Source organism: Cherax quadricarinatus, chromosome 25 (assembly GCF_038502225.1).
Source record: "Cherax quadricarinatus isolate ZL_2023a chromosome 25, ASM3850222v1, whole genome shotgun sequence".
NCBI classification, from domain to species: domain Eukaryota; kingdom Metazoa; phylum Arthropoda; class Malacostraca; order Decapoda; family Parastacidae; genus Cherax; species Cherax quadricarinatus.
This window is the reverse complement of record NC_091316.1, coordinates 14183044-14208059: the sequence shown is the minus strand read 5'-3', so window position 1 is coordinate 14208059 and position 25016 is coordinate 14183044. Positions and strand designations below refer to the sequence as shown.

At 42.9% G+C, this 25016-nt stretch overlaps 1 protein-coding gene across 8 annotated transcripts in view; it reads right to left on the bottom strand.

Annotated features, from left to right (window-relative positions):
- The window catches only part of LOC128690039 (ras-related protein Rab-9A), a 150220-nt gene that overhangs the window by 91582 nt on the left and 33622 nt on the right, over positions 1-25016 (bottom strand). For 6 of the 8 annotated variants that reach the window (XR_011392408.1, XM_053778570.2, XM_053778566.2 and 3 more), the window contains one exon: positions 3839-3898. The exons of 1 other annotated variant lie outside the window; for it this stretch is intronic. Coding sequence is in view for 6 of the 7 variants with exons in the window: in XM_053778570.2 (XP_053634545.1) it covers positions 3839-3892 (54 nt within the window). In the remaining variant the exon portion in view is untranslated. Of the gene's footprint in view, positions 1-3838; positions 3899-16787; positions 16810-25016 lie in introns of those variants that run through there. One more of the 8 variants, XM_053778569.2, reaches the window with a different exon arrangement.

Below are 25016 nucleotides of genomic sequence, written 5' to 3'. Positions count from 1 at the left end.
ACTAGCCCATTGCTCCCGGCATTTTAGTCGCCTCATACGACACGCATGGCTCACAGAGGAAAGATTCTTTTCCACTTCCCCATGGACAATAGAAGAAATAAAGAAGAACAAGAGCTATTTAGAAAAAGGAGAAAAACCTAAATGTATGTATATATGTATATGCATGTGCGTGTCTGTGAAGTGTGACCAATGTAATACTATCTATAAAATGATTTTTTTTTTGTGAATATTTCTGGGTTTCTGGAACAGATTAATTGTATTTCCATTATTTCTTATGGGAAATATTGCTTCGCCTTTCAAACTTTTTGACTTTATAACTAGCTCCTGGAACGGATTAAGTTTGAAATTTGAGGTTCCACTGTAAATACAATTAATCCATTCCAGAACCCCAAAAATATTCACAAAAAAAAAAAAATTTATAGAGATTAATTATAGTTTTACATACACACAACAAACATACATAGTACAATTAGTAATAGATAAATAAACATATAAAATAACATTTTTACTTGCCTTTATTGAAGATTGTTGATGGCATCTGGAAGATAGGGAGGAGGAGTGAGGAAGCACTTACTGTTTGGAAGGGGAATCCCTTTCTATAAAGGCTTTAGTTAACAAGTCCTTATCTGGGGTTACTTCCCTTCTTTAAAATTTCCATAAATGAGACATGGTTCTGTAACTGAACTTGTTGCAGAGATGGCTTGTTTCAGCTTGCTCAAGGTGATATTTTTTTCAGCAAATGCCTGCACCCTATTCCACATTGCACAAAACTCCTTAATCTCTGAAGAAGGCACCATCCACCACCACCACCATCATCCACCAATACCATCCACCACCACCACCATCCACCACCACCATCCACCAATACCATCCACCAATACCATCCACCACCACCATCCACCAGTACCATCCACCACCACCACCATCTGCCAATACCATCCACCACCACTACCATCCACCAATACCATCCATCACCACCACCATCCACCCCAACACCATCCACCATCCACCAATACCATCCACCACCACCACCACCCACCAATACCATCCACCACCACCACCATCTACCACCACCATCCACCAATACCATCCACCAATACCATCCACCAATACCATCCACCACCACCATCCACCAGTACCATCCACCACCACCACCATCTGCCAATACCATCCACCACCACTATCATCCACCAATACCATCCATCACCACCACCATCCACCCCAACACCATCCACCCCAACACCATCCACCACCAACACCATCCACCAATACCATCCACCACCACCACCGCCACCATCCACCACCACCACCACCACCACCACCACCACCACCATGGTAGCTTATTTCACAGTCGCACTTATTAAACAAGTACCAAGCAATGAATTAATTGTAAAATGTTTAAATGAGTGCACAGGACGCCTGCGTGAGGGACACAGGCAGGTGGACAGGTCTGGTACGCGGTTCGAAACATGGGGCATGTTTGATACTCGGGACAAAATTGGTGCTAAAAATGCGGTCGAAACTCAAAGCATTCGATGGTCAATGAGTTCAAAACTCGGGGTTCCACTATACACTATTCCTAGCTCCAACCAACCCACCCAACAGAAGTCTCGCTCATCATCAACACCCTTAAAAACATGGCAGGAAATATAAACAACTTACCACATTTTATGTACAAAAAAAGCTTCTCAAGTACTGTCACCAATTATTGCAACACTCTTTAACAAATCCATCGAATCCTCCACTTTCCCATCAATTCTCAAAATAGCGAGGGTCACCCAGATCCACAGAGGAGATCAGAGTTGAATAACTATAGACCAATATCTAACTTACCTCTGCTCTCTAAAATCTTTGAAAAATTAATTCAGAGGCAGATCTATTCCTGCCTCGTCTCACACAACATACTAAACCCCTGTCAGTTTGGATTCAGGACTAATAAAAGCACAAATGATGCTATTATACACATGCCAGAACTAATATACACTGCTCTCGAGAAGAAAGAAGTCTTGCTGGGTATCTTCATTGATTTACCTAAAGTTTTTGATACAGTCAACCACGATTTACTGCACATTAAATTAACACACTATGGTATAAGAGGGCACTCCCTCAACTACCTAAAGTCATACCTTAGTAACAGAAGCTAATATGTGTACATAAATGGAGCTAACTCTTCCACTCAACCAATTACAGTCGGAGTACCAAGGAAGTGTCCTAGGCCCATTCCTCTTTCTCATTTATATCAATGACCTGCTGAATGCATTACGACTACTCAAACCCATATTATTTGCAGATGACACAACATACGACTTCTCTCACCCAAACCCAGCCATACTGGCCAACACTGTTAATGCTGAATTGCAGAAAATATCTACCTGGATGATAACAAATAAGCTTACTCTCAATACTGACAAAACCTATTTCATTCAGTTTGGAAACAGAGCCACAAATGTTCCACTTAACGTAATGCTAAACGGATCGCCCATCACAAGACTCACAGAGGGAAAATTCCTAGGAATCCACCTTGACAGTAGCCTCAAATTTAAGACTCATATACAACAAATTTCCAAGAAAATTTCTAAGACAGTAGGCATACTATCAAAGATACGGTACTATGTTCCACAAATCAGCTCTCCTTGCACTATATCATTCACTCATCTACCCTTATCTCACCTATGGAATTTGTGCATGGGGATCAACAACATTAAATCACCTAAGACCACTAATAACCCAGCAAAAGGCTGCAGTCAGAATGGTAACAAATTCCCACTCCAGACAGCATACTCCACCAATATTCAAAAGTCTAAAACTACTCACCATAAAGAACATCCATACATTACTTATTCTTGTGCCTACTACATACTACATAGAACACTACACTCAAACATAAACCCTCCACTCAAACTTCTCCTCACCAACCTTAACAGGACACATGACCATAACACAAGACACAGATCACTTTTTGATGTACCCCGTGTCCATAACACACTGTGTAAGAACTCAATGCACATAAAGGACCCCAAATTTGGAATACATTTCCAGTAAATACTAAAGTAACCCAGTCTGAACATCAATTTAAGACTCTTCTCAAAAACCACCTACTCACGCTAACTAAATACTCAATAGAGTGGTACCCCGAGTTTCCGCCATAATTCGTTCCAGAAAGCTGTTCAAGTGCCATTACCGAACGAATTTGTTCCCACGAGGAATAATGTAAATTAGATTAGTCCTTTTCAGACCCCCAAAATACACTTAGAAAAGCACTTACAATAATACACTTACATAACTGTTCGAGTTGGGAGCTGTACAAAACTTGGGGTACCACTGTACTTAACTTTACCAAAAATATCTTCCAATTACGTACCTAAATCTAAACACTTCAAAATTAGATACCCAAAGTTCATACATTATTTAATACTTCATTTTAGTATAAATACCTGCCCAAAACAATACTACTTTACACCAAATTGAAGCATTCTCATACTGTAAACTATCGACAATGCTCAATGTTATATTTCCATTACATAATTTAAATATTTACTATTGATATACACAACCTACAAAATACTTTCAACTTGTCCAAATGTAATATCCCCATATTGTAATTTGAGTAAACTTACTGTCTGCTATAAATAAAAACAGATAAACAACTTAAAAAAAAAAAAAGCTATGATCAATTTCTCTAGTATTAAGTAGTCTGTAAGCCATTAAATTTAGTCTGCCTATAATGCCATGGCATGATAGTGGCTCTCTTTGCACTGCAACCCATTATTGTAATTACATAATCTCAATGTAAACTTGCAAGGAAATAAAAATTTTGTATTTCGTATTTGTATTGTACCTTCAGAACTGTTGATCGGCCACGGCTGTTCTGCCTTCTGTGATTATTGTTCATCTTGTTCTGAAAGGAAAATACAAATAATTACCAAAGCCAAAATGACATTCCAGTGTACACTACATTAGTATGGAAACAAAAATGCAAGGTGACCAAAACCACAACAAAATTATGTCACCCTGAGACTGAACACTTCAGTTTACTGCCTGTTTAGGTCTTTAACCCTTTCAGGGTCCAGAGGCCAAATTTCAAAGTGTGCACCAATGTCCAAGAATTTTCAAAAATGGTAGAGGATCTTTTTCTGAAGGTAATAAAACAAAAAGTACGAAATTTGATGGAAAATTGATGAAATTATGCTCTCGCGAATTTTGATGTGTCAGCAATATTTATGCATCGGCGATTTTGTCGACTTTGACTCCCATTTTAGGCCAATTACATTATTCCAGGCGACCAAATTCTTAGCTATTTCACTAGTATTACTTCTATTCTATCGATTGAGCACAAGAAATCACCAAGTCAACTGTTTCAACTACAAAATAAAGTGATCGGAAATTGGTAATTTGGCCAATTTAATGCAAAGTTCAAAATATTCCAATTTCAAAATAGGGTCCAGAATAAACAATGCAGGCATTCCTGGCACTAAACTAACATTTCCTCTGTTCATTAATTACGTTTTCAGGCTTTACAAATGAATTCCATTTGATTTTTTATTCACATAATGAATTTTTATTCAAACCAAAAAATAGAAGATTTACTGTTATGCAATATATTGTAATAATTGTATAAATAATATCAACACATTTGTGAACGTATATTAGACCCACCAGCTGGCGTATATTAGACATGTGAGGTCATTTGTTTACCCTTGAACATCGGCAAAAATTTAACATTTCCGCTACTTTGAGCTCAGTTTCAAGCCATTTCCAGTACTAAAACCAATCAAAATCATCTCTATTTATGTAATATATCTTCCATTCTATCAAATGAGATCAAGAAATCGCAAATAAAACTATAAAAAACATACGAACAAACACTGCAGTCGCTGTTTTAATCAAAAATTACAGTCTCAGCTTTTTTTCTCTAATTATGCACTGTGTGCTGCAGGATTTGTTTTATGTGGTGCACACATACCACGTAGATGTATTCTCTCATATCTAGGCCCAAATTTACCGCTCACAGCTTATCAGAGTGAGCTGAGCTCATGGCATAGACCTACGGTTCGGACCCTCAACGTAGAGCCGCAGATCTACAGCACGGACCCTGAAAGGGTTAAACATTGTATGATACAGCTGATCTTATTGAAAATTTTGAAATACTGAAGAGAGTATAAAATTTGCACCCATACTGTTTCTTCAAGAAGTCTAATGCTACACCAACAGGAGGTGACAGTTTCTAAAAGAAGATTACTGCTACACTAACAAGATGCCAACAATTTCTTCAAGATGCTAATATTATTTCATCATAAAAAGTTTCCTTTTCCTTCTGTTGTATAGCTTACGAGCCAGCCAACTAGGATTATTAACCCTTTGAGGGTCGACAGGCCCTCTCCGAAACTCGTTCTCAGGGTCGGCCAAATTTAAAAAAAACAAAAATTATTTTCTCTTATGAAAAGATAGAGAATCTTTTCCCGATCATAAAGACACCAAAAGTTTGAAATTTGATAGAAAAGTTACGGAATTATGCTCTCGCAAAGTTAGTGGTCTCGGCGATGTTTACGCATCGGCGATTTTGCCCACTTTGAGCCCCATTTTCGGCCAATTTCACTGTATTAGTCGACAAAAAACATGAATATTTCGCTAGAACTCCATTTTTTCTATCGAATGGGTGCAAGAAACCACCCATTTATGAAATTCAACTATCCAGTACAGTGGTCAGAATTTAGCAATTTTGCCAATTTCACACAAATTTCAAAAGATGCCAATTTCCGAATAGGGTCCAGAATAAACAAGAAAGACATTCCTGGCACTAAAATGACATTTCCTCTAGTCATTAGTCACGTCTCAAGGCCCCTCTTATATTCTTTTGCTTTCCACTTTGAATTTTCATTTTCACAAAAAATATAAGATTTACTGTTATGCAGACTACTGCATTAGTGTAAAAAATGGTATAAATATTATTGGTGCACTTGTGAAAGAATATTAGACTCACCAGTTGACGTGTATTGCACACTTGGCACGATTTGTTTACTTTTGAAGTTTGGTAAAAATCGAACATTTCTGCTACTTTGAGCTCAATTTCAAGGCACCTTTCATTGTAAAACCAGTCAAAATCATTTCAATTTCTGTAATATGTCTTCCATTCTATAAAATGAGACCAAGAAAACTAGAATACAACAATAAATACCATACGAAAATACACTGCAAAGTCGCTGATTTATTAAAAAAAAATGGTCAAAGTTTTTTTTTTCTCATTATGCACTGTGTGCTGCAGGATTTTTTTTAGACTGTGCACACTGACCACATAGACCCATTCTTTCATATGAAGGCCTACCAGCTTTCTCCCACTAGATTTGAGGCCGCTAGAATTTATGAGTACTAGTACGTCAAAAACCCCTACGCGTAAGACGTACTAGTACGACCAAAACCCTCAAAGGGTTAATGATCTGTAACTACAGTAGCATATAGTTGTATATAGTATAATGGTACTTTGGCTTAGGAGTGCCCCAACTTAAGAGTTTTCTGAGTTACAAGCCATTGCTCGGTTGGTTTTTTGCTTTGAGTTGCAAGCCAAAATTCGAGTTATGAGTGAGCTTCAGATATGCTGCCACTAGTTGGTGCAGTGAATGCCACAACATCCGCCCACAGTCCCACATATCACTCGTTCAGTGCACGTGGTTACCTCATCGTGGAAGCATCTCTCTTGTGTTGTGCTTGCGTTTTGTGCAGTTATTTTGCTAAATTTCTTTTTTCTAATCATGGGTCCAAAGAAAGTAAGTGCAAAGGACAGTGCTGAGAAGAAGAGGATGATGATGTCCATTGAATTAAAGCATGAAATCATAGAAAAACACGAGTGAGGTGTGCATGTAGTTGACTTGGCGAGGTAGTACGAGAGTAGTACGTACATCTACGATATGTACCATACTAAAGCACCACCCCTATCCTGCAGCCCATGGACCAGCGGGTGATTTCTAGTTTCAAGGATCTCTTCACCAAGCACTTGCTCCGTCGCTGTTTTGAGTTGATGGAGAGCACAAACTCCACCCTTCTAGAGTTCTGGAAGGACCACTATAACATCGTGATATGCCTCAGAATTATAGATATGGCCTGGCAGGGTGTTACAAGGAGAACCTTGACCTCTGTGTGGAAGAAGCCATGGTCTGAGGTTGTGTCCAAAAGGTACTTTAAAGGATTCGAACGTGAAGCAGCAGTGGTGGAGGAGACTGTGTCCCTTGGAAAGTCCATGGGCATGGAGGTGGATGAAGGAGATGTGAACGAGCTCATTGAGGAGCACTCTGAGAAACTGACAACAGAGGAGTTAAAGAAACTACAGACACAGCAGCATATGGAGGTTTTGCAGGAAATTGGTACTGCAGAGGAGCCAGACATGGAGGAGGTTATCTCTACAAGTGAGATAAACTCTATCATGATTAAGTGATACAGTTTATGATGAACGAAAGCGACCGAAAAAGCGTGAAACGAAACAAACTCCTCCAATCTTCTCTCCCTATCTTTTCCACCCTTCACCTCTGCCAGCATCTTCCGTTAGCCCAAGTCGTCTGATCTCCAAGGTACATACACTTTATAAAACCAGTTTATTTCTTTACATTCTCTTTTGTTTTTATACAGTATTTTATACAATGTTTTTATACAATATTTTAAAAACTCAGTGTTGAGAGCACTGGTACTCTCAACACCAACTCTAAGGCTGAGAGACTGATTACCTCATCTTTTGTATATAGTTCTACTGTCTTCTAATTATGTCCTAGAATCTGTATTGATAAAGCCACTTGATGGCAAAACGTCTACAATAAAGATAACCAGATGTTGCATGTGTCTTAACTTTCATCTTGTCAGTATTGTATACCTTTCTTGCACATAATAGAAAAACACTATGTGGCTTTTAAACAAAATTTGTCAACAGTTTTATATTTTTTTGCAATTAATAGATTTGCAGAGCCTCTAGGAATGTGACCAGTGGCATCGTAAGGGGAGGGGGGCCCACCCCAGGTGACACCATTTAGGGGGTGACACCATAGAGCCTCTAAAGTAGGTAACACTAATGACCAAAACCGTGCTGCATCAACATAAGAGAAAAAAACTTCATTTTTATATAGCCTATTATAGAATTACAGAGTACAAACAGGCCTGTATAGGGAAAATCATTGATTTTACTTTACATGTGACAGATGATTTTGCAGGATTGAAGGCAAGGAAATGAAGTATCAGATTCAATGAGATGTTACCTGTACTCAAGGTCAAATCGGAACTAGTGTTTTTCTTTATTTTTCAAGTTTTCTTTTTTTCATTGTTGAAGATGAATAAATGTAGGATCTGTTGCCTATACTCAAAGTGGTATTTGAGTTTATGTTTCCTCAATATTACTAAGATTATTTATTTTATCATTAATAAAGTTCAGTTTATGGGCCTTAAACATTCTCATTGCTAAACATTAATCACTGGTCGTGAAGCAGTGATGTAACTAGAGTTTACTCCCCCCATCCCCCCCGCCCTTGGATTTCATGGGAGTGACACCAAAGATGCCACCCCGGGTGACACCAAAGATTCCGCCCCGGGTGACACCAACCCTAGTGATGCCTCTGAATGTGACTACTAATTTGGGGGCTGACTGTATTTACATATAAACAATGATTATTATGAATAACTAAAGTGTAATAAGCACTTGTCAATGATCAATAATAACCCACATGAAGACAGAAGCTCTGCTGAAGAGGATCCCAGAAGGGGGTCGAAATATACAGATCAATTAATCTCCTGAGTGTTTGCCTCCATGTGGGTTATTATTGAGCAATGATTATTATACTGACTAGAGCAGGGTGAGAAGTTTTGTTTGAATGTATGTTAATAAACTATGCTTGAAAACAGATAGTCAACAGGTGAGGTGAGCAAAAGCATTTTCAGGCAGCAGCTTAATCTATCTTCAGAGACTCGCTTTCTTGCAGTGCCTCCTGTCTGTATATACAAAACATAGTTTAAACCAATTGGTGATAGGGTCTTTATTAACCCTTTCAGGGTTTCTGATGTACTAGTATGGCTTATGCACCAGAGTTATGGACATACTAGTATGCCTAAATTCTAGCACCTTCAAATCTAGCAAGAGAAAGCTGGTAGGCCTACATATGAAAGAATGGGTCTATGTGGTCAGTGTGCACAGTATAAAAAAAATCCTGCAGCACACAGTGCGTAATGAGAAAAAAAAAACTTTGACCGTGTTTTGGTTTAAAACAGCAAATTTGCACTGTTTTTTCATGTGGTATTTATGGTTGTATTCTAGTTTTCCTGGGCTCATTTTATAGAACGGAAGACATTACAGAAATTGAGATGATTTTGATTGGTTTCACTATGAAAAGTACCTTGAAATTGAGCTCAAAATAGCAGAAATGTTCGATTTTTGCCAAAGTTCAAAAGTATACAAATCATGCCACACGTCCAATACACGTCAACTGGCGAGTCTAATATTCTTTCACAAGTGTGCTGATATTATTTATACCATTTCTACACTAATGCAGTAGTCTGCATAACAGTAAATCTTCTATTTTTTTGTGAGAATGAAAATTCAAAATACCTGTCGGTATTTTATACCATTTTAATGTTCAATGTAAGAGGGGCATGGGGACATGACTAATGAACAGAGGAAATGTTATTTTAGTGCCAGGAATGTCTTTCTTGTTTATTCTGGACCCTATTTGGAAATTGGCATCTTTTGATTGAAATTTGTGTGAAATTGGCAAAATTGCTAATTTGTGACCACCTTATTGGATAGTTGAAATCGGTAAATGGGTGGTTTCTTTTACTCATTCGATAGAAAAAATGGAGTTCTAGCGAAATAGCTATGATTTTTGTCAGCTAGTACATTGGAATTGGCCGAAAATAGAGCTCAAAATGGGCGAAATCGCCAATGCGTAAACATCGTCGAGACTACTAACTTCGTGAGAGCATAATTCTGTAAGTTTTCCATCAAATTTCATACTTTTGGTGTCATTATGATCAGGAAAAGATTCTCTATTTTTTCATAAGAAAAATAATTTTTTCCAAAAATTTTTTGACCCTGAGAACAAGTTTAGGAGAGGGCCTCTCGATCCTTTAACGGTTAATGTGTGCTGTATTGTTGCATTTTTAAATATCTAGCAACAGTTTTATACTTATGTGTGCCATGAAGTTCTTTGTACACTCTCCACTGCAGACCTGGAGAGTGTACTAAGAACCTTCACGACACACGTAAGTACGATAAGGCACTTAAATTACTGGGAACTGTTGAAGGTCCTTGATTTGTATTCCCTGGAATGCAGGCAAGAGAGATACATGATAATACACACTTGGAAGGTCCTGGAGGGATTGGTACCAAACCTGCACATGAAATCACTCCCTATGAAAACAAAAGACTTGGCAGGAGATGCAACATTCCCCCAATGAAAAACATGGGCGCCACAAGTACATTGAGAGACAACACAATAAGTGTCCGGGGCCCAACACTGTTCAATTGTCTCCCAGCATACATAAGGGGGATTACCAATAGACCCCTGGCTGTCTTCAAGAAGGCACTGGACAGGCGCCTAAAGACAGTACCTGACCAATCGGGCTGTGCTTCATACGTCAGCTTGCGTGCAGCCAGCAGTAACAGCCTGGTTGATCAGACCCTGATCCACCATGAGGCCTGGTCTCAGACCGAGCCATGGGGGAGTTGACCCTCAAAACCCTCTCAAGGTAAACTCCAGATACCTCTGAAAGTGTGTGGATGCACTCTATTTCTGTGACAAATTTGTTGTACAGCCTCACCTCACTCACCGACGTACTCGTTTATCGACAACTTGGAGTTACGACGGGCTCTCCAACGAGTCAGTATTGTATGCCGTACGAGAACTTGGGTCACAGAAACAGGCAGCACAGTGTCTCAACGTCAAGCATCTCAATCTCCTTCTTACAGCCACTCAGTACACTAGCTTTTAAAGTCTCCAAGGCTACATATATACAAATTTGTACTTGATTGTGCACCCCATAGTACAAGATAAAAGTGCAGCAGCACTTGGAAGAGGAAAGATAGGAAAATGGAAGAAGTACAAAAGAAGTTCACAATAAAGGAATTAGCTGGTGTGTTCGTCTGTGTTTACATTCTCAGTCTCTTGTGGCAGCTTAATTATGAAATGATTAAACTCAGTGACAAAGATATGTCTTCTTCTTCTTCTTCTGTTGGGTTTCAGGGCCACTGACAGTATATGCCGTATCGAGCCCGGCCGTCCAGAGCTAGGAGAGGGGACTTCGACCAAAGTGGAAAAATGTTTTGACTAATAACTATGTGTCATATGTCCCTGATACGCCCTGAAGCCAGCAGGAAGGAGCAGGTACAGGCCAATATCTCCTGACGGTCTGGAGGGCAAAACCCCTCCCCGTTGAGAAGGACAGGTAGAGTGAAAGTGTGCACCCCAAGCATGCGCAAGGCCGCACGGAGAGTAGTCCGTGCAGAGTGATAACGTGGGCACCACAGCAGGAAGTGTTCCACCGTCTCAGACTGTGAGGGACACCATGGGCAGTACGGAGAGTCCGTCATCTGAAGGTGGTATAGATGAGCCGCCAGTTGCGAGTGCCCGACTCGAAGGCGAGTCAGTGCGACGTCCACCAAGCGGTTGGGATGACAAGCCCAAGGGCAGGGGCCATTAAAAGTTCGGACAGAGCCCAACACCGAAGAAGAGAGGGAGTGTGCCAGGCCCTCTTGCCATTGATGATGGATTCCCTTCCAAACAGCCCTTGTGAAATCACTGTGGCCCAGGGCAAGAAGGGTAATAGTAGGAAGTGTGTGCGCGAGGGAGGCCGCCCAATCTGCCACTTCATTGCCCCGGATTCCTACATGGGCGGGTACCCACTGAAGGGAGATGCTCCAACCTGGGCTCCGCAAGAAGCGCAGGAGGAGAGATTGTGTCCGATGAACGAGGATGTGCAGTGATCGTGGACGGGCAGAGCACAAATGTGCCAAGGAAGATTGGGAATCAGAGAAGAGAACCAATGGTTGTGGGGGAATGTGATCTAGGACAAAAGCCAGAGCCTGGTGAATAGCGAAGAGCTCCCCTGCCAGAACAGAATGAGCAGGGTCCAACCACCACGTTTGACACAGGGAGAGATTAGTGAAGAAGGCCGCAGAGGATGTAGAAGGGGGGGGAGGGCTGTGCCGAGCCATCCATGTAGACGGAGAATGAAGAGCCGTATGTAACAGAGTGAAATACTTCAAATAGAAATGCAACTTACTGAGGGGGTTCCCTGTTCCTGTAGTGCCAATCTAGGTGAATGTATTGCATCAGGTCCAGCCAGGGGGGGACCAGAGAGTGGAGAGGGGAGGGAGTCATCGCAAGCACAGGAAGTGTAAGGCAAGTCAGGGAACGCTGGGCCCTGGCTACAAAGGAAGGCTGAACCAAACGTGGGGGGACAGAGGCTGTCTCCCACATCTGTGGAGAGAGGCAGCAGGGGTGAGTACAAGGCAGAGAGGCCATATGATGGAGTCATAAACAGTTCCTCGCTGTCCTCACCGACGAGAGAGGGACTATCCCCGACTCTGCCTCCAAGGCTGCGATGGGGGTGGAGGGGAATGCCCCCAGCATATTACGGATGGCTGAATTCTGGAGAATGTCTAAGCGATGAAGAGAGGAGGAAGAAACCGAGCCATACACCTCACTCGCATAAGTGAGCTTGCTGCGAACCATAGCTGTATAAAACCTATAGAGAAGGTCTCGATCCGCCCCCCCACTTGATGCCAGAGATCCAGTGAATAAGTGAAATGCAACGTGCACATGAGAGGTGGAGGGCCGCTATGTGTTTCTTCCATGTCAAGAATGGTGCATCTAAGGTGACTCCCAGCCAACGATGAGAGGAGACCACAGGGATTGGCATCTGATTCAATGAGACTGATGGAAGAGTGGGGAGTCGGTGTCTAGTAAAGCATAAGAGCTTGGACTTAGTGTCACTAACCTCCAAACCCCAGGTGGCGGCCCATGATGTTATGCATTGCAGGGCACCCTGAAGTGTTTCCTGCACTGTCAGTAAAGCCAGGGCACTGCACATAAGGGCCACATCATCTGCATACACCAGGGTATGCACTCCCTGGATGGAAGGGAGATCCAACAATAAGACAGAGAAAAGGAGTGGGCTAAGAACAGATCCCTGGGGCACTCCCCAGTATACAGGACGGGGTGAGGACAAAGCGCCACCCACTGCTACATGAAAGGTCCTCCCTTGCAAAAAGTTGTGCATCCAGCAGAGGGGAGATCCTGTCAGCCCCATGCGGGCCAGCTTGAAAACAATTGGTGTGTGTGATGCAGAGTCAAATGCTCTGCGTAGATCCAAAAATGCAGCCAAAAGGAACTCCCGGCATTCAAATGAAGTGTGCACGAGCTGTGTAAATTGAAGCAAAGGGTCGAGGATGGATTGACCTTCTCGGAAGCCACTCTGGTTATCAGGCAGGAGGCCATATTCCTCAGTCCACCAAGAGAGACGAGTAGCCACCAGTCATTCTAGCACCTTACCCAAGCAGGGCAGTAAAGCAATGGGCCGGTAAGAGCTCGGTTGGGTATCATCCTTGCCCAGCTTTAGAATCGTAATCAGAAGAGAGCGCTTCCACATATCAGGGAAGACACCTGTAGACCAGCTGGTACTGAAAACCTCCAGCATAGCTTCTGTACAGGAGGGAGGTAGATGTAGTATAAATGAATAGGGTAAGTTGTCCTCCCCTGGAGAAGAGCAGGAAGAAAGTTGGGAAAGTGCCCGCTGCAGCTCATGGGAGCTAAATGAACCTCGGGTACGGCAGGTGGCAAAGGGCCCCATTTGATCACCTTAGAGGGTAGAGGAGGAGGAGGAGAAAACATAGAATCGAAGAAATTTGCAAATGACTCAGCCTTGTCCTGGGGTAAGAGTGGAGCTGCTCCTTCCCCCAGCAGGGGAAAAGTACTTACAGAACGTGATCCCAACATGGAGTGGAAAAAAACCCATGCCTGACTGGCAGAGGTGCGAAAAGAAAGAGAAGAACAGAGTAAAGCCCAGGATGCACGTTTCGCTTGGAGGAGGGTTCGCCGACAAAGAGCGTCTGCCCTTCGGTAAGCCAACTGCTGAGTCCGAGAGGGTTGGCACCGCCACTGTGCCCATGCTGTCCGACGCACCTTCACTGCTCAGAAGCACTCGTCATTTCACCATGGAATCCAGGGATGTGAACGGGAGAAGCTCCCGGAGAGACAGAATGAACGCGACCCCGCCTCAAGCATGGCCCTTAAAGAGACGCGTCAGCCTCGTCCAACAAGGGGTCCTGAGGCAGGCTGTAATCAGCAAGGACCCGGTTATAGTTTGTCCACCCAGCCTGGTTGATTTTCCACCGTGAACGAACTGCCGTCACTGGCACTGCTAAGGCTTCATTTGTAGAAGTAAGGACTGGAAGATGATCACTCCCCATGAAGGGACCTACAGTAACAGCAGCTGTAGTAAAATACCCACACCCAAGAAAGAGGTCCAGGGTAGAAACTTGCCTGGTATAAGGATCCACTCTAGTCTCCAACCCTGGTGGTGTGAGCAACGAAAGGTGAGATGCGAGGAGGGTTTGGAACAGGGCCCTACCTGTGGGATTCACCGATCCCAAAGAAATGGATGGCTCCCAGAACTGGTGCCTTGCATTAAAGTCTCCTATCACAAGTGTAGAACCACGGAGTTGTCCAAAATAATAGGTAAATTCATTTTGTGTAACCGACCTGCCTGGATTATAGATCAGGAGTATGTTGCACCACTGAGTGCCCAAGGCAACTCTCACAGCCAGAGTTTCCAACACTCAACTCTCATAGGCTTGGAGAGAGGGGGTCGTACTCTGGAGCCGGTTGCATATAAGAAGAGCTAGGCCACCACCGCTCCCTGCAAGGCGATCCCTATGGTAAACGGTAAAATCAGGCATCCGAAGCGAATGTCGAGGGCGAAACCATGTCTCAGAGAGACCCACCAACAGTGGCTGTACCTCAGCCAGATACCTCTGAAGGTCTGGAAGCTTCCCCAGTAAAGAACGTGTGTTCCAAAGAAGAAAAACAGAAGAGCAAGAAAGATTCACGTGTGTGAACTAAGCAGCCCAATAAGGTGAGGGAGAACCGAGAGACACGCAGTCACAAAAGAGGTGCCCTGGAAGTAGGAATGTAGCACCTCCTCCACCAGGAGGAGGATAGGATGAAGGAATAAAGCCCAGGCAGGCGAGAGTGAAAAAGCAGGACCTTCAGACACGAAGGGTCCTGGAGTGGAGACAGGCCAAGGCTGGGGTTGAGGAGAATTGGGGGGGGGAGTCGGCTGCGAGATGGGAGGCTCCGGGTTGGGTATGATGTCCAACATGAATTGGGTGGGGCTCTGAGCATCCAGCCGATTTGGGAACTGCACCACCTCAATGGGAGGACATGCATTGTGGACGAGGGGGGGCATGTGCAATAACTTCCACAATGGAAGCCGGGTCCGAGGACACCCTGAGTTGATGTTGCCCCGGGGGTGGGGAATCCTCTAAAAAGGGAGAGAGAGGTCCGCAAGAGCCCCAAACCAATTTGTAACAGGGATATTAGCCCTCACAGCTGTGGAGTACAGGTGCCCTGGCCGTGTTGGTGTTGGGGAGACTCCCTTAGTGGGGGCACTGGAGGCGAAGGAGGCAGGGGCTGACAGACTGTGACTGGCTTTACGAACTGCAAGCAGGAGTTACATTCATCAAGCGAAAGAGACTGCTCCTTGGCTGAGTTTGCCAAATCAAGAGCCTGACGATATGCCGGGCAAGACCGGGAGGTAACCTTGTGGTTCCCTTTACAGAAGTAGCACGAAGCTGGGCGGGTACAGGTAATGCTGTCTTTAACGACTGGGTGAAACCCGCTGCAGTTCACACATCTTACCTTATCACGGCAAGACAATTCTCCATGCCCAAAAAGGAAACATTTCCGACACCAGAGTAAAGGAAAAGTATAAGGAAGAACAGGAAACCTTAGATTGCCGAAAGTCACAAATTTTGGGAGAGCACTCGAGAAACATACACAAATCATATGAGATGGGGTAGGACGATTCGAGAGGCTCCAAACCTCCCGCAAACCTAAGTCGTCACCCCCACTGTGAACCAATTCAGAGTGGATCTCCTCATCTGAGAGGGATGCAGAAATCGGTCCAATTCTGCCGTAACAACAACCAGCGGTGAGGATTGAGGAGCAGACCTCCCAGCAGACAACATTCCACCTACCCAGGGCATGAATGGCATTTAGTGGCAAATTTCTAGCCAGAAAAGACTTACGATGGAGCCAGAGCTTTACGGCTGCACCCCTACCAAGTTGTTGGATGCCCCCCATCTATGCAAGCCTTGCCGAAAGGAGATCCACTGATGGCGTTGGTGACGTCCCGTGGATTGGTGAAGAGCGTACCGCCATCCTTAGGATGCACAAGAACCACCATCACATCTGGAGTAATGTGAGGAGAAAGAGCATAGTCTGGACAAGTGGTGGGTTGGCATTTTGGGCTAGACAGGGGCCTGGCACTGTCATCAACCTCAAGAGTCTGTTTGTTTATCCCAGTAGGGGGCACACTAGCCATATCTTGGTCCGACAGTAGTGAAACAGTTTTCAACTGAGTAGAGACAGGAGGGGGGTCCCCCCTATGGGGGCGAACGACATCTCAGTCGAACCCCCCATAAATGGGCCACACAACACCGCCTGATGGAGAAAACAATGACAACACAAGCGCACAAGAAAAGAAAGACAGTGCAGCAGAGCCTAAACAGGGCCTACAACACCAACAAACAACTGAGGAACCTTCAGAAGACGTGTCCACACTCCACCAATGCCGGCCGAGCTCCACAAAGATATGTCGATGGTGACACTACTAGTACGTACTAATATTAATAATAATAATAATAATAATAATAATAATAATAATAATAATAATAATAATAATAATAAAATATAATAATAAAATATAATAATAAAATATAATTAATCACTATGGGGCGCTTTCAATGTTATACGTATTTCATACAGTTTTGGTAGCTAACATTTAACCCTTTGACTGTTTCGGTTGTATATATACATCTTACGAGCCAATGTGTTTGACGTATGTATACTTAAAAATTCCAGCAGCTTCAAATCAAGCGGGAGAAAGTTGGTAGGCCCACATGTGAGAGAATGGGTCTGTGTGGTCAGTGTGCGCAGTATAAAAAAAAATCCTGCAGCACGCAGTGCATGAGAAAAAAAAAACTCCGACCGTGTTTTTGGATTAAAACGCCGACTTTGAGGTGTATTTTTGTATAGTATTTATGGATGTATTCTCGTTTTCTTGATCTCATTTGATAGAATGGAAAACATATTATAGAAATAGAGGTGATTTTGATTGGTTTTACCATGAAAAGAACCTTGAAATGGAGCTCAAAGTAGCTGAAATGTTCGATTTTTGCCCATGTTCAAAGAGTAAACAAATGACGTCATTGTCCAATAAATGTCCAACTAGCCATTCTAATTGTGTGTGTGTGTGTGTGTGTGTGTGTGTGTGTGTGTGTGTGTGTGTGTGTGTGTGTGTGTGTGTGTGTGTGTGTGTGTGTGTGTGTGTGTGTGTGTGTGTGTGTGTGTGTGTGTGTGTGTGTGTGTGTGTGTGTGTGTGTGTGTGTGTGTGTGTGTGTGTACTCACCTAATTGTACTCACCTAATTGTGGTTGCAGGGGTCGAGACTCGGCTCCTGGCCCCGCCTCTTCACTGATCGCTACTGGATCCTCTCTCTCTCTCTGCTTCCTGAGCTTTGTCATACCTCTTCTTAAAACTATGTATGGTTCCTGCCTCCACTACTTCACTTGCTAGGCTATTCCACTTGCTGACAACTCTATGACTGAAGAAATACTTCCTAACGTCCCTGTGACTCGTCTGAGTCTTCAGCTTCCAGTTGTGACCCCTTGTCCCTGTGTCTCCTCTCTGGAACATCCTATCTGTGTGTGTGTGTGTGTGTGTGTGTGTGTGTGTGTGTGTGTGTGTGTGTGTGTGTGTGTGTCAACAATCAATATTTGCACCAATAACTTATTACAGTTGTGACCGGGTGTGGAAGTGTGAATTACTCATTACATTATAATTTGTTCATGATTGTAGCCATGTATAAACGTAAGTAACCATTCTTACAGAATTCATTACCTTTGTAACTTGTGAGCTCATTACCGTTGTACCTAGTTCAGCTATCAAAACTTTGGGGGCCCAGTCCCTGGACCCATTACGTACCTCTGTAATCTGTAAATACCTTTGTAACTTGTCATGATTGTGACCAGACCTACCTGGAGTTCATTACCTTTGTAAATTGTGAGTTCATTACCTTTGTAAATTGTGAGTTCATTACCTTTGTAAATTGTGAGTTCATTACCTTTGTAAATTGTGAGTTCATTACCTCTGTAACTTGCTCAGCTATCAAAACTTTGGAGTCCAGTCCCTGGACCAATTATGTACCTCTGTAATCTTTTGACTACCACCCACAGGATGGGTATGGGGTGCATAATAAACATATTAAACTAACTAATACACAGTCATGAATAGGTTGACCTTATTTATATAATTATTACAATATTGCAACAGCCTGCATAGCAGTAAATCTTCTATTTTTTGTGTGAATAAAAATTCAAAATAAAAAGCCAAAGTAATATAAGAGGGGCCTGGAGACATGACTGATGAACAGAGAAAATGTTATTTTAGTGCTATGAATGTCTGCATTGTTCATTCTGGACCCCATTTTGAAATTGGCATATTTTTTAATTTGCATGAACTTGGCCAAAATGCCAATTTCTGACCACTTTATTGGGTAGTTGAAATCGGTAAATGGGCAGTTTCTTTTACTCAATTGATAGAACAAATGGAGTTTTAAAGAAATAGCTATAAGTTTGGTCGACTGGAACAATAGAATTGGCTGAAAATAGGGCTCAAAGTGGGCAAAATCACTGATGCATAAATATTGCTGAGGTCGCTAACTTCGCAAGATCGTAATTCCGTAAGTTTTCAATCAAATTTCGTACTTTTGGTGTCGTTACCATCGGGAAAAGATTCTCTGTCCGTAAGAAAAAATAATTTTTTTTTCAAATATTTTTTGACACCAGAAGCCACTTCAGGATTTGGGGTTGCGACAGTCAAAGGGTTAAAGCACTCCAAAGCGATTGTTATTAATTATTATTATTATTATTAATTATAATTATTATTATTATTATTATTATTATTATTACATTCTCTGTCTCTCGTGGCAGCTTAATAAATGATTAAACTCAGTGAACGAGGTATGTGGATGGTAATAATAATAATACAGTGGTACCTCGGGATACGAACAGCTCAAAACTTGAACAATTATGTAAGTGCTTCTGTAAGTGTATTTTTGAGGGTCTGAAACAGATTCATCTAATTTACATTATTACTTATGGGAACAAATTCATTTGGTGTTGGCACTCAAACAGCCTTCTGAAGTGGAATAAATTTGTATCCCGAGATACCACTGTACGTAATATTAATAATAATAATAATAATAATAATAATAATAATAATAATAATAATAATAATAATAATTGCTCTGGAGTGGTTTAAATGTCAGCTACCAAACCTGTATAAAATACATAGGAGATTTATTAAACCACTCCAGAGCGATTATTTATTATTTTTATGATTATTATTATATTATTATTAGTACAGTGGACCCCCGCATAACGATATTAATCTGTTCATGAGAGCTCATTGTTATGCGAAATTATCGTTATGCGAATGAATTTTCCCCATAAGAAATAATGGAAATCAAATTAATCCGTGCAAGACACCCAAAAGTATGAAAAAAAAAATTTTACCACATGAAATATACATTTTCCTACACACAAAAAGAAGGATACATGCACAATAGTAGAGTAGTACATGCACAGTATATATTGTGCATGTACTACTCTACTAAATGAAGAATAAATGACACTTACCTTTCTTGAAGATGCAGCAATGACTGATGAGACACTGTGTCCTGGGAGTGCCTTTTCCTCCTGAGTACTGTAGGTCCTGTTTGGCATTTTCTTCCAGAACAGGCCTTATCACACTGTGTATGCCACTACAATTCTTAAATCTCTCAAACCAACCTTTGCTGGCTTTAAATTCACCAATATGAGCACTAGTTCCAGGCGTTTTTCCCTGTTCACCTGGGTGTTAGTCGACTGGTGTGGGTTGCATCCTGGGAGACAAGATTAAGGACCCCAATGGAAATAAGTTAGACAGTCTTTGATGACACTGACTTTTTTGGGTTATCCTGGGTGGCTAACCCTCTGGGGTTAATTGTTTCTTGGTATTCTCAATAAGCCACACCAACAACGGTGCTACAGCAGCAGCAGCAGCAGCAGCTGACAGTGCTACAGCAGCAGCAGCAGCTGACAGTGCTACAGCAGCAGCAGCAGCAGCAGCAGCAGCTGACAGTGCTACAGCAGCAGCAGCAGCAGCTGACAGTGCTACAGCAGCAGCAGCTGACAGTGCTACAGCAGCAGCAGACGATGCTACAGCAGCAGCAGATGGTACTACAGCAGCAGCAGCAGCAGCAGCAGCAGCAGCAGCAGCAGCAGCAGACGGTACTACAGCAGCAGCAGCAGCAGCAGCAGCTGACGGTGGTACAGCAGCAGCTGACAGTGCTACAGCAGCAGCTGACAGTGCTACAGCAGCAGCAGCTGACAGTGCTACAGCAGCAGCAGCTGACAGTGCTACAGCAGCAGCAGCTGACAGTGCTACAGCAGCAGCAGCAGCAGCTGACAGTGCTACAGCAGCAGCAGAACATGGAATGGAAGCTTACGTAACTGAAACTGTAATGCAATACAAGGTATAATATAGCACAACTTAAAACTCAACGTTGAGATTACACAATAGAAGTGATAAAAAAAAAATTTGATCGATCGATCTGTATTCATGTGATCTACGGATTCTGAGGGAGGAATATATACAAAGAAAGTGTTTAACAGAAAGGCAGATTCGGTGCACTCAAATCTAGACTGTTAACTCTCAGAATGCGGAGAGAACATGAACACAAAAAAAAATTCTTGAATACTGATAAGTTGATACTGTAATTATTCATCTATACAGGTTATTTACATTTAACCCCAACTCTGCTAGGGTGAGATTGACATATGCAGAATGGGTGTCATCTCTGGGAGGATCAAACTCTGTAGCATTGGCTAACTCATGCTGTATTTGAGGCAAATCTGAATTGGATGTTACAAATGATATTTGAGGATTTCTCAATACCTGTCGTGTACGTAGGGAATAACGACATTCAGGTTGATCGTCTGACTGAGTATCAGAGGAAGAGAGTACAGGATCAGGAGGATTGTTAGAGTCTGTCACATTAGTCTGGGTTGGAACATCATTATCATCACATACTAACTTCATATGATCTAAATGCGATTCTTTATACTGACCAGTACTAATCTCTCTAACCTTATACTTATTACCAGTGATATGTTCAACTACTCGATAAGGACCAACAAACTTTTGATCAAGCTTTGGCATTGCAGACGTTTTGTTAAAGTTAATCAGCATAACTCTCGAACCTACTTTGATTTTGGATGGCTTTGCTCGAGTGTTTGCGACTCTTGTAAATTCTGCTGTTGATTTATGAAGTGTTTCACGGATTCTTCTAAAAACACTTTGAGCTAAGCTGGTACGAGTTGCTATGAAATCATCAGGGTTGTAATTTGGTTTCGGATTAGAATATAACAACTCATAAGGCAAACGTTTATCTACACCATACAATGCATAATGTGGAGTGTCACCTATAGAAACATTGTAAGCAGAATTTATAGCACACTGCACATCAGGTATAACTTCATCCCAAGTTTCACTGTTGGGATTGATAGTGGCTCTCAAGACATCAAGTACTTTCTTATTGGTTCGTTCCGCTAACCCATTGCTGGCAGGATGATGAGGAACAATGGTGGATTTAGAGATCTTGTACAAGGTACACAAATTTTCAAGAATCTCATTACAGAATTCACCTCCATTATCTGTTACTAGTGACTTAGGGGTGGTATGCCTGCAGATAATGCGTTCTTTAAACGCTTTAGCTACTGTCTCGGCAGTCTTGTCTGCAATAGGAACTAACTCACAATATCTGGTGAAATGGTCTACCATAACACACAGATGTTTGTTACCTTGGAGGGAACATTGGAAATTAGTTAACAAATCTAGCGCAACTCTTTCCCACGGTTCGCTAGTAGTTGGATTTTACTCAAACAGAGTAAAGAAAACACTTTACGTTAAAAGTAATTTAAATTGCATCAAGAGTGAATTTGTTCAAAGAAATAAAAAATATGAATAAAAATAAAACAAAGGAACAAAACGGGTAGTGTCACACTTACAGTGGCAGGGCACACAACACTTACAGTGGCAGGGCACACAACACTTACAGTGACAGGGCACACAACACTTACAGTGGCAGGGCACACAACACTTACAGTGGCAGGGCACACAACACTTACAGTGGCAGGGCACACAACACTTACAGTGGCAGGGCACACTTCATTACGTATAATTTTTTTTTTTTTTTGTATATTCTTACAACAAAATCTTGCTGTGACTGATACGACAAAAATTTGCTGGCAAAAATAATGGTACACAGTCTGCGAAAAAATTAGAGGAATGAGACACTGCTGGCATACGAAAAAAGACACACATAGAAATAAATGGATAATTTGGTATACTGGGGTGAATATCACTGCATGAAATACAATGACAATTACTGGAGAATACAATGCTGAAAGAATACAATAAAAAAAATGAATCACTTCACACAGAGTGACTGACTGGTACACTACACAATAATACTTACTACAGACAGGAGTAGCATAAAAAAAACACAGAATAAAAAAATATAAGATGAGTGAAAACACTGAAAAATATTGTAAAAATAATGAGTCAAAGAAACACTGAGTCTACACTGAAAACACAAGGTTTAGAGTACACAAGAAATTTACTATAAATGTCTCACACACGCAAATGTCTTTAAATGCAAGAAAAATGTCTCTAAATTATCACTGAAGTCTGTAGTAGTCGGGTGATTACTGGTGATGAGGGTAGGTTGTAGGTTGTCCTGCGCGGTGATGACTGACGCCTCCTACACTCACTGTTGTCGGAAGAAATGCGCTTTCTCGGTGGACCCCCATAATTGGCTTTATCGTTGGCGCTCACTACATCTCTTGACCAATTATGTGAGCCAAAACAGTATTAGGACCCGGAACAAGGGTGCAAACAACCACAGGTAGATGGGGTGGGTGGCTGGTGGTGGGTGGTTGATGGTGGGTGGGTGGAGGGAGAGATAGCGGTGGGTGAGAGAGACTCGCAGGCGCACTGGCGCACACCCCACTCTACCCACGAAGGTGGCTTGATAAGCCACTCTATGCCACAGGAATGGTGAAAACCACTCTTAGCATCCAACAGGGAGCACAAAGCGATATAGACAATACTTCAGAGGAACTTGGCTTACTTCTTACTGCGTGGCTTACTTCTCTCTCTCTCAGCTGGGTTAGAAGCTGGGTTGGCTGACTGGCTTAACCCACGAGAATGGCTGACTGGAAGACGTGTAACGATGCACAAAGCACGGAGGAGCAGGTGGATGACAGGAGACAGGTTGGATGATAGGCTGACTGGCGTTCACTTCCACAGTCTGGCTTACTGACTGGCTTAATTGCAAAATCCGGGTCAACCCCTCGGAGATTGAAGCAATTAGCACACGAACTAAGCCAGGAAGCTTGAAACGGCTGCAACAGGCTTGCAGGTTGGAGGTTGTGAGGGGAGTAGCTGGTGGGTGACGGTTCACCTTTGACCCTGCCGGCTACTCACAAACAGTCTTCTAACGTCTTGAATTACCCGTAAAAACTAAATCCACGCTCCACACCGCTGTCACCATTTATCATGTGGGAGTTCGACACGTGGATTGGGTAAAGTAATACTCACGTAGGCTGGTAGTACGTATAATTACAGACAAGGTGGGTAGCGCCCTTACAGTCGTAACCTAGTCTCTCTGCTCTCTCTCGTACAACTGACTGGCTGGCCGCCCACAGTACCCATATGTGAGAGGGTCTTTGAATACTGCTAGGTCAGCACAATATGAGTTCAGACAGTGACTCAGGCAGAGATGGTTGGTCGTGAGTCAACTGGCACAGTGGTTACTGGTAACTGGTTACTACTACTGAGAGTGCAACAGCAGCAGCAGACGATGCTACAGCAGCAGCAGATGGTACTACAGCAGCAGCAGCAGCAGCAGACGGTACTACAGCAGCAGCTGACGGTGGTACAGCAGCAGCTGACAGTGGTACAGCAGCAGCAGCAGCTGACAGTGCTACAGCAGCAGCAGCAGCTGACAGTGCTACAGCAGCAGCAGCAGCTGACAGTGCTACAGCAGCAGCAGCAGCTGACAGTGCTACAGCAGCAGCAGACAATGCTACAGCAGCAGCAGACGGTACTACAACAGCAGCAGCAGCAGCAGCTGACGGTGGTACAGCAGCAGCAGCAGCTGACGGTGCTACAGCAGCAGCAGCAGCAGCAGACGGTACTACAGCAGCAGCTGATGGTGGTACAGCAGCAGCTGACGGTGGTACAGCAGCAGCAGTAGCTGACAGTGCTACAGCAGCAGCAGCAGCTGACAGTGCTACAGCAGCAGCAGCAGCTGACAGTGCAGCAGCAGCAGCAGCTGACAGTGCTACAGCAGCAGCAGATGATGCTACAGCAGCAGCAGACGATGCTACAGCAGCAGCAGACGGTACTACAGCAGCAGCAGCAGCAGACGGTACTACAGCAGCAGCAGCAGCTGACAAGTGGTACAGCAGCAGCAGCAGCTGACGGTGCTACAGCAGCAGCAGCAGCTGACAGTGCTACAGCAGCAGCAGCAGCTGACGGTGGTACAGCAGCAGCAGCAGCTGACGGTGCTACAGCAGCAGCAGCAGCAGCTGACAGTGCTACAGCAGCAGCAGCATCAGCAGTTGACCATGGTACCACAGTATTTCGATAATATTTCTCACCC